The sequence below is a fragment of the Parasteatoda tepidariorum genome, chromosome 9, assembly GCF_982258835.1.
Source record: "Parasteatoda tepidariorum strain Cologne lab strain chromosome 9, Ptep-v5.0, whole genome shotgun sequence".
In the NCBI taxonomy this organism is placed as follows: domain Eukaryota; kingdom Metazoa; phylum Arthropoda; class Arachnida; order Araneae; family Theridiidae; genus Parasteatoda; species Parasteatoda tepidariorum.
The window spans coordinates 57,726,821-57,742,348 of record NC_141763.1 but is presented as its reverse complement, the minus strand read 5'-3'; the positions used below and the strand labels follow the sequence as shown (position 1 = coordinate 57,742,348).

The 15,528-nt window shown below is 28.9% G+C and overlaps 1 protein-coding gene across 1 annotated transcript in view; it reads right to left on the bottom strand.

Annotated features, from left to right (window-relative positions):
- Positions 1 to 5,414: 5,414 nt before the first annotated feature.
- The window catches only part of LOC107437680 (uncharacterized), a 626,528-nt gene continuing 616,414 nt past the window's right edge, over positions 5,415 to 15,528 (bottom strand). Inside the window, exons 46-52 of the mRNA XM_087151873.1 lie at positions 14,496 to 14,878; positions 13,475 to 13,734; positions 12,924 to 13,092; positions 11,941 to 12,025; positions 10,438 to 10,661; positions 9,870 to 9,980; positions 5,415 to 9,764 (exon numbers count right to left, since the gene is read on the bottom strand). Of these exons, the coding sequence (XP_087007999.1) occupies positions 7,889 to 9,764; positions 9,870 to 9,980; positions 10,438 to 10,661; positions 11,941 to 12,025; positions 12,924 to 13,092; positions 13,475 to 13,734; positions 14,496 to 14,878 (3,108 nt within the window). The 3' untranslated portion in view covers positions 5,415 to 7,888. The remainder of the gene's footprint in view (positions 9,765 to 9,869; positions 9,981 to 10,437; positions 10,662 to 11,940; positions 12,026 to 12,923; positions 13,093 to 13,474; positions 13,735 to 14,495; positions 14,879 to 15,528) is intronic.

The following is a 15,528-nucleotide window of genomic DNA, read 5'->3' as shown; positions in this document are numbered from 1 at the left end:
ATATTTTTCATATTTAAATGTCAGAAATATTTTTTAAAATTTCCACGATGCTTTCTTTCGGAACTATGCTCAATGTAGTTTTTAGTTCCATATAGTTTCGTAATTTAAATTTTTTTAATCTATTTGAAAATGAAGAATAAACGAACGCATTTCCTTCTCCTTTGACTCTTCATACGCTAATGGGGAAAGCATGTAAAGTGTAGCCATAAGTTGAGAGTTCTGCTCCACGCCACCTGTAGACCTTTTCGATCGCCAATTAATCTTTTTCTAATTTTACGGTATGAAAGAAAACTTTAATCATAAAATCAAGTGATAGGGTAGGCGTCAAAGTTTCCAAAAATACATACATATACTATGATATATTTGTAAATTTTTTCTCTCTCTTTTTTCTTAGTATTTTTATACATAATGTATATGTGGCGTTTAAATCGCTAAGAAAGCAAATTATGATGTGAGACGAGCTGAAAAAGTCTTCGTAGGTCACACTTTAAGGACTTAACTCAATTTCGGAAATGCGAATTCCCGTGTTTTTTTATTTTTTTATAATTTTTTTTTAACATAATATTATCAATTGCTATATTTAAGGGGTTAAACGGGGGACACTTTAATAATGTTTTTGTAATTTCTTGGTTTGAGAGAGAACATTGAGATTAAAATTAGGTAACAAGGTGGGCGTCAAATTTTCCAAAAACACATACATATGTTATAATGTAAATGTAAAATATGTAAGAATTTTTTCTTCTTCTTTTTGTCCAGTTTTTCTATTCCTAAGGCATGAGTCGCGATGGCTCAGGGGATAGAGCGTTCACCTTCCAATGAGGTGAACCGAGTTCGAATCCCACCGATGGCTGGTCAATACGAATTCGCATCGGGATTGCAATGACCACAGTGCTGATGTGAAAATATCCTCAGTGGTAGACGGATCATGGGTTAGAGTCCCTTTGCCGTGAGGGTAACCGTGGGAGGTCCTCGTGGTCTTCCTCTCCACGTAACGCAAATGCGGGTTAGTCCCATCAAAAAGTCCTCCGCGAAGGCAAATTTCTCCCAATACTTGATCCAGGAGTTCCCTTGTCTTCTGGATTGGGTTCAAAATTACAAGGCTACGGAGTTGAACATCAGTAGTCGTAAACCCATAAAATTGGGTCCGCTGTTCAACGACGGTTATATATTCCTCAGGCATTTTGCGCTTAAGTCGCTGATAATGCAATTATGATGTGAGAAGTGCTGAAAAAGGCTTTATAGTCCATATTATTAAATGCTGCATTTGAGGGGCTCAACTGAGGGACAATTAATTAATTGTTTATATTTTATACGAGCGAGATTTTTGATATTAAAATCAAAAGACTGTTTGGACGTCTAATTTTCCAAAAACTCATATATATGCTATAATATATTTACAAAATGCTTTTTTTAAAAAAAAATCTTTTGTCTTAGTCCTTCTATACAAAAAGCATAGAAAGCGCTTAACTTGATGATAATGCATTTATGAAGTTAGACGATTCGTAAAAGGTATCGTAGGTCTCAGTTTTAGGTTTCAATTCTCAATTTTGATATTACGCATTTCAGTGTTATTTTTTCTTTTACATAATATTATTTATTGCTGCATTTGAGGGATTCGACTGGACTGAGGGACATTGTAGTAATATCTTATATGTTTTCGGTATGCGAGAGAACTTTAATATGAAAATCAAGTGACAGGGTGGGTGTCAATTTTTCTAAAAAAAACCCACATATATATGCTATTATATGTCTGTAAAATATTTTTAAATTTTTTTTCTTTTGTCCTATACATAAAGCTATACATTTCCTATACATTTTGTTCTATACATAAAGCACAGATGGCGCTTAAATTGCTGATAATGCGATTATGATGTGACAAGGTCTGGTAAAAGCTATGTAGTCCTCACTTTAAGAGTTGAACTCTGATTTTCGTTATAAAAAATTATCAAAGTATTTTCTTATGTCAGCGATGCATACGGTTAAATAGGCATGGTTTTTATTAATTCTTTCTCTAAATTGATATTGACATATATGGTTACTTTAAGGAAAATTGATGCTAACTTTTAATAACGAAACCAGTTTTAAAGGAAATGCTTATTGCCAGAAATTATAAAAAATTCTCAAATTGGTTCCCCGTTATGTTATAACATTATGTATATCACTATAGTTATATACATAATTTTGAATAATCATCTGTCGGGATAAAAAAATTAAAATTTCTCTAAATATATCTTGGTGTTTTCAAACGAACTGACGCTCACTTTTAATTATGAAACAAGTTTTAAAGGAATTCCATTTTACAAAAAAGTATTAAAAAAATTGTAAAAAGTCCCTTTTTAGTGAAAGAGATGCTTATCCTTACATAAACGTGTTTTGGACAATATAATACCCCACCCCCCTATATTTTCAATAAATATTTCTTCACATATATGGGTGTATTCTATCAAATTGAAGACCACTTTTAACTATGAAAACAAGTTTCATAGAAATTTCTTGTAATAAAAATTTATAAAAAATTCGTAATTGTCTTCCCTTATTCTACCATTAAACATACTTTTAATTTTCAATTAATATTTCTGGACATAGATGAGTGTTTTCAAGGAATTTGACACTCTCTCTTAATTATGAAACAATTTATGCTGGTTATATACTTAAACTTGAACAATCGTGTGACGGCCGAGCGGTTAGCGTGTCTGGCTGAGGAGCCATTGGCCGCGGGTTCGAATCCTGCTCAGGGCATGGATGTTTCTTTCTCTCTCTCTCTCTATGTTTTATGTCCTTTCTCCTTTGTGTGAATGTGACCCGCCCTATAAACGGGTTTGTGGTTGTGTGACGTGGGCGACGCTGCTCCACCGCCGTGGCTTCGCCACAGGTGCCCTCTGGGTAACGAGAAAAGAGTAACAGTTCTGGCATTCCTGTGGCCAATGGGACAATCCCCAAGTGCCCGCCATTAAAAAAAATAAAAAACAATCGTGTGACGGACTAAAAAAATTTTAATTTCTATAAATATTTCTTGACTTCTAGAATTGTCGTTCACTTTTAGTTATGAAACCAATCTTAAAGGAAATGCTTGTCGCCAGAAATATTCCGCTTTGAACAGCCCATCCAATTCCCAATTTACGACAATCGACGTATAATTCCGCAGCCTTGCAATTTTAAATCCAATCCAGAAGACTAAGGAAATACTGGATAAAGCATTTGGACAAACTATTCAAGGAGGGCGTTTTATGTATCTCACTCGTATCTGTATTACATGTGATGGTATACAGTAGAAAACTAACGCGGTTAGCCTGACAGCGAGGAGCTTTTTCTTCATGATCCTTCTACCACGGAGAAATTTACGGCAAAAGGAAAGAAACTTGTTTAGTTTAATAGCATGTAATTAGCGTGCTTTGAGCTAATATCTTTTTTAAAAATTTTCTATAACTATATGTTTGTATTTAAAACAATTTTACGCTTACTTTTAATATTGGAACCAATTTCAAATGAATTCCACTTTGAAAAAATGATAAACAAATTTGCAAAAGGTTTAGTCTTATGATAATTATACACTTACTACAAACTGCAGCTTAGTGTGTTTGGGCTTAAACAAGATCTTTTTTTAGAAATTTTCTATGACTGTTTCTCTACACATCTATTCCGGATTGATTGTATGCACTTATAATGTGTTTTTAAACTACATTTGCCGGCTTTCAAAGAATTTATTAAGTATTTACCAAATTTGTTTTGTAGAAGGGAATACCAGCATCAGGTCCAGAAATGATATAGGATTAACTTTTGCATTGGAGTCAATAAGAAATTCTTGGGGAATAACTTATTTAGAATTTCGCCTGTAAAAATCCTTAATATATTTTAAAAACATACTAGTATAATCAGGGCTAAAGAGAATAGAAGGGCTAGTTCACTCCGCTCTTAGAGCTGAAGCAACGATTTCCCTCCTCATGACGTCACTGTGTCCACAGATCTCGGAGATCGCAAGCAAAGATATTATGATAACTTTGCATCTCTCTCTTTGTAAAAATAAGTTAGACATTTTCTGGTTATTGTAATTAACACTTTATTTCCGTTCATAAACATAGTTCAAAAAAACTTTCTTGGCCATTATATTAAAAAAATACCATTTTAAACTTATAAAAATATTTTACTAGTTGGCGAAAATGACATTATAAATACTTTATTTTAAAAAGTTCTGTTTTAACTTTAATTATTAAGAAAAATTAAAGCATATATTGGCACTTTTTTATCTACATATTCTGTTATAACAATAAGTTGAGTTAAATTTAGAATCCCTAATTTTTAAATATGCCGTTAAAAGCAATTTGTTTATACTTAATCATTAGGAAACATCAACCTTATACTCTAATTACTGAAACAAAATAATAATTTAGGTTCATAATGACATTAGAAATTTCACATTTGTTTATAGATATTTAAATTTACGATGATATAAATTTATAGATATTTAAATTTAAGAGAATATAATTTTCAAAGAAATCATAAATATTTAGAATAACAACATTAAAAATATGTTATGAAATTAGGAGAATTTCAACTATATACTATATATTTTATTTATACTTTTTATTTACATTTTAATTTTCTTTGACTTTATCTATTTTTTTCACCTGCCTTTCTTTTTGAAGTAACGAGGCGGTTTCTATTTAGATAATGAATTTTTATAAAAGTTCTTAACGATAGAATAAACGTATTGCTGTTTTATATTAACTGTGCCATTTCGGAATCCATTCTTTACATAGTTGTTCATTTACTTTAGGGAACACGTTTTTCCTTTTGTTTTTTTATCAGAATTTTTTAAAGTTGCAATCGCGCAAACTGGCATTTCGATAATAGTTTTAAATTTTTGTAAATTCACAGCAAAAACTGAGGAAAGTCATTATAGAAAATAACAAATATCTTAGAATATGTCACGAAAAAAAAAGCTCCAATATTAGTTAAGCTAGCATTGCTGAACGTTCCGTTCTTGAAGCAAAAGTGCGAGCTTTGCGCCAAAGTGACGTCACTAGAGAAAATCGGAGGATTGGCGTGACCAGAGTTTCTTCAAAGGAGTGAACCAGCCCTTCTTATTCTCTTTAGCCCTGAGTATAATGCTTCACCAGCCAAACCCATTTTAAAGTTAAAGCACTTAACTGATTCTTAACTGTGCATATGCAATATACTGATTTCTCTAATAACAAGTTTAAACGCAGAGCTGTAAGCGATAAGCAGAGAGCTCGCCGCACTTAACTATACTCAATAACAAGCATTAGCAATGGCAAATTATTTTAGGCATTAAATAATAAATTAGTTACTTCAGTTGTAGATTCAGATTATTTACATTTGTTATTTATAGATAATTAATTTGGTTTGTGTGAGGATTGCTGCAGATTTTTTAATAAGAAAAGAGCCTATGAAACTGATAAAAGAATAGTGTAATTTATTTAAGAATTACAATACAACTGTATAAAATATAAATGCATCACATATAAAATTGTATGAAGTAAAGTGAATATGAAATATCAAAAATAAATAATTTGATGATTCCAGCTTCTATGCATTTAATGTTTTAACAAATGCAGAATAAAATATGAAAAACATTGCACAATTGTGAATGAAGTGAGAATGCTCATTGGAAATGATTTAAAAACATAAATAATATGAAACAAATGAAAAATACTGTCACAATTTAACAGAGAAAATAATTTTGTACTTTTAACTTAAACTTGATTTCCTTTTAACAATAAAATTGAAAATTTATATATCAAAGAAAAACATACTTTCTCTAATAATAAGCCTTTTTCAGAATGAAAAAGAATAATATGGAAAAAAAGAAAAGGGAATTGAAGTGTTAAAAGCATAAAAAGTTACAAAAAATATTGCTTTCAGTGCTTATCAGAATTTTCAATCACATGTATTCAACATAACAGACATTACAACTTAAAAAGACACCATACCACAGAATAAACTTTTCGTTGCTAATTCTTTTTCACCTCCACTACTTATGTAAAAAAAAAGAAAAAATGAGTTCCTGCAAACCTAGAGTAAGCCATTAAGTTTCTGTTGCTGAAAAAAAAATCAAAATGCAAACAAATTATTGGACGAGAACTTCTCCATTGCGTAATTCTAAGTTATCCCCATATAATTTATTTTCATTTACACATTTTTTGAAACTTCATGAATTACCATAGGTTTTCTGAACTCATTTTTTTTTTCTGAAAAAGAATTTGCAAAGAAAAGTTTCTCAAATGGTATGGCATCCTCTTAACAGAGATTTTACACAATGCTAATTTGAAAGCATGCGAACTACTGTAAGTTCTTAACTTTTTTTGAACGTTCAATCTGTTTATTTTATCCAAGCAATTATCTTTATAAATAAGTTAGATAACTAAAATTTTAAAAAAGTTAAAATGGAATTAAATTGTAAAAAAAATTTCAAATTGTTGAACATGACATTAAAAATATAATTATGGCTTAGTTATTAATGATAAAGTGAAAATTAATGAATTTTAGCTCATCTTATTTATATTAATAAAAAATTTAAAATTGATTTTTTAGCTACAAACCGATGTTTAATTTTATCACTTCCATTAAAATTTTTATGGAGAAATGGTTTTTTCACAAAATTCCTTCTTTCCAACATAACTATATGCAATAAAAAGAAATTTTTTAGTAATATAAGGTCACTTACAGATTTAAGCTCGTCCTTGGTAGAGTATTTTAATTTGTTTCATAAATGCACTTTTTATATCTAAGTATGAAGGAAATCAATTTTTATCATATATACAGGGTGTTTTTAAAATTTCAGCAAAACAGAATTCCAAAAATTTATAGAAACCTTTAGAAACAAATGAATATTTAAAATATTTAAATGAATGAATAATGACACTTACTAAATGTTGGTGAAAATGCTATCATTTTATAAAAATCAAAATCATTATGTCTGGAGTAATTTACACTTACTTGAAAATGATGTTGATTCATAAAAATAGAAACATAAAAAATTGTTCTAGAATGGTTGCACAAATAAAGGATAACTTGAATAAAAAACAATACACAAGACAAACATATCACAAAAACAATGAGCAAGCAAACAAGTTTGCATTTGAACTAAAAACAGAGTAATAAAATTGCACATTAAACATTTATACAGGGTATTCTGTAATTATTGCCCTTCATGTATATTTTTGAAAAGTTTGCTAAAAATTAAGCCATTAGCACTTAACATAAGGCAACTTAATCTGATGATTCATTTTCAATTTTAAACATAGTTTAAGTTTTATTTAATTCTTCAAAACCATTATTTGGAAAATGATATAAATAGGCAATGTTAGTGTAATAATTATTGATGATTAGAATTATTAAGTAAGACAAGACAAGGTTTGTTGTCTCTAGGATTGGAATTTACAAGCTAATTTTTAATTAACTGAAATTTAATTTCAACTAGCCGAATCTTTAGTTTTTTAACACTATTCACTTCTCTCTTAAAGATTCTTTTGTTACCTTTACTATGACAGTATTTATTAATACTTCAAAAGGATGCTAAAAGCACATGGCAAGAAAGGTGTTTAAAGAACACCTTGCATAGGTTTAAAATTTTAAGGCTAATTTTATTTAGCCGAAATTTGATTTCGACCAATAGATTTCTTTGATATCTAAATATGATCCTTTCTATTTATTGTATGGTGACATATTTAATAGAAAATGGAGGTATTAGAATATTTGATCTGTATCTTAGTTCTATATCATATCTATACAAGGTGCAGTAAAGGACTTCCCAATTAAATATTCTTCTGATACCTCTACTAAGGTAATTATTCGCTACCAACAAAGATGTTAAAAATATATAGTAACGATGCTGTTTTAAGAATATCCGCTATAAAACAATTGCAGCTCACTTTAATGCATGATCATCTGGTATATTCAAATCTAAATCACAACTCTTCCCTTTACCTTTGGATTTTGTTTTTCTCAAAGTAAAATTAGGTATTCGTTCCTTTTCCAAGCAACTAAATGTTTCAGATGATGAGTCTGAATTGAGCTGCAATGGATATGTTTTACGAATTTTGTGGCACTGCAAAGATGCTGATAAGTTGATATCTTGACCCTTAAACTTTCTTTGTGAAGCCAAAGAAGCATTTAGGCTTGTCGGAAGAATTTTTTTGCCGCTCACCTTACTTAGCCTTGGTACTGTTGCATTTAATCTCTTAACAACATCAACTTCCGAGTTAGTGAGTGGTTTGAAATCGCAATTCTGCATTACTTTGATAACAGTATCATTGATTTCAGATTTCAACTCCTCGTTGGTGATTTCAAAGAGAGTTTTCAGGAATTCACCAGAATCTTTTACATCAACAGAGCTATTGGCCACTTCATCATCTTCTTTGGGAAATAATTCATCCGCTTTTTTTAGGAGTTTTTCACCCAATTCTTCAAGTTCTAAGAGCAGAAACTCAACAGGAAGAATATAGTTTTCTTTTAAAATGATTTGCGGTTTTTCTGGAAGAAAAAATTCTTTCAATTTTTTATTTAGAATTTTTCCCGAATCTTTAATGCTGATGTGCTTTTTACCAGATAGCTTGGACGATTTATTTCTTATAAGAACTGCTCTTATAAAAGCAAAAAGATATGTATACAATGCAATAAAGATGAAGCATATAATTATTGAAATGCACTTTTCAAAAGCAACAGTTTCTTTGATAATTTCAGGTTTTCGATTATCCTTAAATAGAGACCCAATTGCATCTAAGCAGATGAAGACAGGATGAAGAGATTGCGTTTTCAATCCCGAGAATATTCTTCTCATAAAATCACAAAGACCCAAAAAGAATGAAACAACAATAATAGTGACCAACAACATTTTCCATGATTTCAGTAATCTTTTCCCCAGTGCTTTTAGTCTATGGCTAAACATAAGGAATCTGAATGACTTTAAGAGATGCATGAATATCAGAAATGCCAATAAATTTTGATTAATGCTCTCATACATAGCTGCATTCATGATATCTGAATTAGATTTCAGGTCTGATTCTTTTAATTGATGAGATATGTGTTTGAGCATCAGAATATAACTAAAATAGTAACTTAAATAGCTAATTGAAACAATATTAAATAAAAAAGTGTAATAGTTCCACATTTTTTTTAAGTACACACTACTGTATTTAAATAGTTTCCAGCATTGATTGTTACATTCCATTAAAACTATAAGTAAGAATATAAGATGAATAAAAAATTTCATGAGATAAAGAAAGCAATTCATATCCATCAGTTTCACAGTAGTAATTGAATTGGTGGTAATTACATTTCTTTCTGCAAATTCAAATTGAATATTGATGAAGTTTAACAATGAAAATGATGGATTAAACAGTAAAAATTCAACACTGACTGCACCAGATGATATATTGGAAATAAACTGAGAAAATTCATTAATAAGGTCTACAGCATTGATTTTGTTATCATTCAGAACTACGATATTTTCTTCAGAATACGTTTGATGGTAGCCATGAAGTACACTTTTTTCAAATTCAGGCACAAAAGTTTGATTAATTTTGATATTTTTTGAATTATTGCAGGAATAGTCTGGAATATTATCAATTTGGACTACACCAAAATATTTTATAGTGATATCGTGAACTAAAATGCAGCCAGTGGTGAAACCTAAGTTAGTTGAATAATCCTCAGAATAAATAGTGTTGATGAAATCAACTTGAAGCCATTCAGTCATAGCTGATTTTGTACTAGGTGATCTGGTATTAAAAGAACTGCTAGACCTAAAAAATAAATAAATTCCTTAAAAGCTAATCAAAAATTAGATAATTCTTATTAAATTATATTTTAAACAATTCTCATTGATGTTATTAAATAGGTTATATTACCTAAATAACCATTTGTGGATTGAAGATTGTTGCTGATATCTCATTTGCTTATTTACAGGTAACAGTAAAGCAAGAAGTAGAAGAAATATAACGATGAAATTCCAAATGTGGCTGAAAGTTTATGAAGTAAATTATATATTAATTATAAATATGTATAGAATGTGATAAAAAGCTTCAAAATCTTTTTAAAAAAAAGTTATTTCATGTAAATAAATACACAAGGTGTTCTTTAATGAACACCCTCTGTATTTAAAACACAGAGTAAAAAAATATGCACATTAGGAGTAAAATAAATATTTGAGTGAGAACAAACAAAAATCTTTTCAAATTCTAATTAAACATAGATCTAACCGATCATTAAAAATTTATAATCATTATTATTATTGATCATTAATGAAACTCACATTTCTTATTGAAGATCATTGCTTCAGTTAGGATAATTAACAGTGGGATTATCTTTTTAATTGCATATCAAGAAATTTAATAAAATAATTTTGTTGCACAAAAGCAAATGTTCTGAAATAAACACAGGTATTAGAGTGGTATTTCTTATTCAATTTCAGCTTACCAATGAAATGTGCATAAAATCTTTTCTTTTAAGGCACACTGTCTGAATCTCTCAAGAATTTCTTCTTTCGGTGGTCTAAGATAGTTTCTGAAATACTCCATTCTCTTGTAACTAGATTCGGTGCATTTTGGCTCATCATTTTTTGATATTTTCGAGGTAGGTACTCGGTATACATTTTGCTTAGAATATTGATAAAGGGATAACATAACAGCTACAAGAAGGATCTGAAACATGCAATTTTGTTAATCATTGTAGTATAAAAAAATTAAAAGTTACTATCCCTTCAAACAGCTTTCATAGCCTTAATAAGTACTCACAACTATTACAACAACTCTAATCAAAATGTTGAGAGTTCACAATAAATGAACACTGAACTTAAAAATACATTTTCAATATATATATATATATACACAATAAAGTCGGACCACGATTTAACGAATTCATCGGGACCGGAAATTTTATTCGTTAAATCGGGGTTCAACAAAAAAAAAAAATTATTTTTTGTGCATATGTATTATTAAAAATTACTAGTTACAAACGACTATCTAAGATTAGAAAGGAATTTCCTGTTTGACTCATAGTCCACGCGACAAACCCCCGGAAAATGACCTTGCAAGTGTAATATGTCTTATTGACTCTACCCACCTACCCACGACGAATTTTGTTTTTCCCTGTTGCGGGTTTTTCTTTTGTTTGAGAGGAATATGAACTTTTTCTATTTTATTCCTCCCAGAAAAGATTTTTTTCCCTTCAGAATCTGCCAATTACAAAAAAATACAATATTTTTCAGATCAAAATTAATGAAAAATATTTTTTCCGGATGCTGAAATAATTCGTTAATTCGAGGTTAATTATTCGTTAATTAGGGTTTTTTGACTCTGTTTTTGCTGGGGTTGAAAAAAAATTCGTTAAATAAGGGTCCGACTGTATATATATATATATATATATATATATATATATATATATATATAATATATATATATAATATATATATATTATATATATATATATATATATATATATATATATATATATATATATATATATATATATATATATATATATATATATATATATATATATATATATATATATATATATATATACTATATATATATAATATATATATATATATATCATGTAAGTAAATAAAAAAAAACTTATTCAGAATTTGATAGCCACAATGTTAAATCATTGCAATTTATTACACAAATAATTTTTGTTAGATTAGTATGAGGAAAAACAGATTATGCATAGAGACATTTTATTAAAAAATTGCTTAATAATTCAAACTGTGATGGTTTACAATTCTGGTTTAGAAATAGTAATTTTAGTTATATTTTTTGATAGAAGTCCCTGTTATATTTTAATATAAGTCTGTTTTAAATAAGACTAAAATAAAAAATAGCTTAAATTAAAAATAGCTATCAATACTAAATAAGATTTACATTGATTGCACCAATAACACTGAAAATACATCAACAACAATTATAAAATTCTTACAATAAAAGGAGTCCACACTAAGCATGAACAGAGAATGCAGAGGAAAATATATTTCATGAGGAAGGCACACTTGATGAATGAATAGCTAAAAAAAAAAGAAAGGAAAAAAAAAAAACTACATTTATAAAATAATTTTTGGCAAAATGAGCTTTTGAAAACAATAAAAACATAAAGTAAGAATTTTTCCTACTAATAGAGTTTATTCTAAGAAATATTTAAACATTTTATAAATGTTTACTAAAAAAAAGTTTTTTTCTGAAATGAAGTACACATTACATTAATAGATTACAGACATTAAACACACATTAAATATATTAAAAAATAAAAATTCAAATATTTAAATACAGTTCAATTTACAGCATTTAAAAATACATGCACAACATAAATTAGGAAATAATGATATTTCTACAAGTTGACCATCAATGGTAAATTTCGTTGACAATGGTTGTATACTTAGCAAGGTATCCCTGTTGATTATTGGAATAAAGCATATATGTACTTTATGAAGATAATGGAAAGTAAAATATTTTGTTTACTACGCCAGGGTTGAAGAGATAGTTTCGATCAAAGTTTGTCTTTTTCCCCATTTTAAACTCTACACTACATGTTGAGGCCCATCTTTTGTCAGCAGGCAAAGTGAAATGGGCCAGAATGTTGTTTTTTAGCTTTTAATCTGGAAGCTCTTAACCAAAGAATCATGAAGGAAATTTTTTTTCCGTGTTGTTTTAAACAGCATTAGAGGCACTTCTTGCTGATGGACTATCAGGTCGTCTTGCACTTCTGACTGATGGACTATCAACATTTTATATTCTAAGAGGAATCAACATTTAAAGAGTATGCCTTTGGTTGACCTGGAGTTGAAAGATCTTAGATAAATGAGGTATGTAAAGGCTCCTGTTGTAAAATTTTAGCATCGTTGACAGCTGTTTTGGAAAGAATGTAGTTTAAAAGAAAAGAAAAGTGTTATGATTAAAAAATTATACCTTGATATGTTGATAAGAATAAAAGTGAGGGAGACAGTTGCATTGAGCAATGTTAACAACCATGCTACGAAGTAGAAAAATGGTGGTAAGAACAGCAATTGAAGTCTGGGATCTACATCACTCTTTTCTGATATTGTGCTGTGAGAATAGGTGTGGCTTGAAGTTAATCCTGAAACAATTTTTAAATGATTTAAAATACAAACATTTAATTTCAAAAGAAACATAGTTACTGCAATGGATTGAATCAGAAATTTGAGGAAAGTGAAAAAAAAATTCCATGCAAAAGAATTCAAACTTTTTATCATTATCTGTTGACTATACTATATATTTCTCATTGAGCAAGACATTAGATTTAATTTTGTAACCTATATTTTAACGTTTCACAAGAGTCTCTTTCAAATGACGGGGTTTAATTGAACATTAAAAGCTGCATATTGTTTTATATAACTGTTATATATAATTTACTGTCTAACAGAAGTAAATACTATCTACAATAAAGAAAGCACATCATAAAAATTAACGAATATAATCGTAATGAATATAACTAATACCTTGAGATTCACTGCCAGAAGATAGTGAGTCATATGTACTTGTTAGAGTTTCGTCCAAATCATTCATGCTCTCATTCACAAAATGATTCAATTCTTCGAGGACAATTTCTTCATTTTCTACAGAATGTTCATTTTTATCATCATATAAATGCTGTCTGCCCATTGTATCTGCATTCATAATTATATTGTGCTTTTTTCTAACCCAGTTTTCAAAAGCTTGCCAGGTGGAAATGGATTTTTGAAGAGGTGAGACAGGATCACTATTTAAAAGAAATCATAATTGTTTCATATCTTATATATGGGCATCACTTTTGTAGAATATACCTTATATAAAACATAGTTTACATAGAACACAAATTTTTATTATCTTAGTCTTTTATTGTATATTACTATTCAAGAATATGATTTTAGTTTTTGCTGAAATATGAAAAAAGTATTTATTTTTATGTATTTCACCGAAATTTAAGCATTTGGCACACTTATGGTAAATTTTGATAAAGATCCTATGTATATAAAGTACAGTAAAATAAATAGTGTTACACGCACATATCCACACTACAAAGCAATATTATCAATATATAAAAAATGATTAAAATACCAATAATTAGCTTCATTTAATTATTGATTTGTGTAAAAGAAATGAAAGTGTATTTTTCTTATAAAACATCTCATTAATATATATTCTCTGAAAAAGTAACACCTTAGCGGTGCTAATTTAATATATAAGTGAGTATAAAACAAAAACGATTCAGAAATCTGATGAATTACTATTGAAGAATGCAGAACATACATTCAAGTTTTATCAGGCAATCAAACTAGGTTATTCCCCAACCAAACTAGTGATTTGATTTCCTTTTTGTTTAAATATTTCCTTGCTACCCTTAATGTGCATAATACTATTACAGTATTTCTTATGAGGATTCCAAGAGTATACAATAAGAGTTGCAGTTACAGGACACCCTGTATATGCTAAGGATTCTGCTAAAGACATAACATTTTATTTATGAAAATCTGCAATTACCTGACATTTGAAATTGACAGTGATGCAGATAACTCTTGTTTTTCATCTGAAGAAAAACTTTCATCCATTATATTAGACATAGACAGAATACTGCTTTCTTCAAAACTGCTGTATAAACTATCACTGCCATCAGTGTCAGAGATGGATCTTCCTGAAGATCTGCTAGTATTAGAATGTTTTTGTCGCAACCAGCAATAAAAAGGCCGAAGAGACCAGGAAAAAAATAATCTGTTGAAATGAGGATTCAACCCTATTGTAGGCGGCCTTGACAAACGGAACAAGATTGTAAGAACAATTTGAGGAAAGGTAGCCATTGCTGATACTAACAGGCACAATATAAGTGTATTTGATGACAAATGAAGAATAGAGTGGTCCAATTCAAACTGAAAGGTAAATTTTCAGAACATCAAAAAATGTAACATTAAAGCAGACAATACAAAAACAATATTAAACCGGAAGACATAATAAAGGAAATACAGGCAGTATGCAGGTTTGTAAAGACATTGGGAATGCATACGTTTTGAATAAAATCATACATAAATAATAAAAATTTCCCTTGTTCATTAAATTGTTTTATCTAAATTAAATTCCAGTCAAATTATTGTCAACTATAGCAATGTTAGAATTGATCCTTTTATCAAAGATGTAAGCATAGTGTTGTGTCACGACATTGTGAATTAACTTAAAAAGGTTAATAGCCTCCCAATTTTAAAATATTCAATTAATGTTTATATTCCATGATGATTTGAATTAATTCCTGGTCAACTTTATTTGTATTAATTAATGCTTTTTAATACAACATAGCAAAATTTTACAACATAGCAAATTAAAGTAGTATATAAAATTGAAAAGCTTTCCTAACAATTTCTATAGTGAAGAATAATTTAATTCCAATAGAAAGAATAAGAATCAGTTTATAAACACATAGTATAAAAGGAAAGCCTTTAGTCTTTAAGACAGTTCAAACTGTTTTTATTGGTAATTTTCGCCAAAAATAATATTGTTTTTGACGAGCATTCTAAAAATATATATT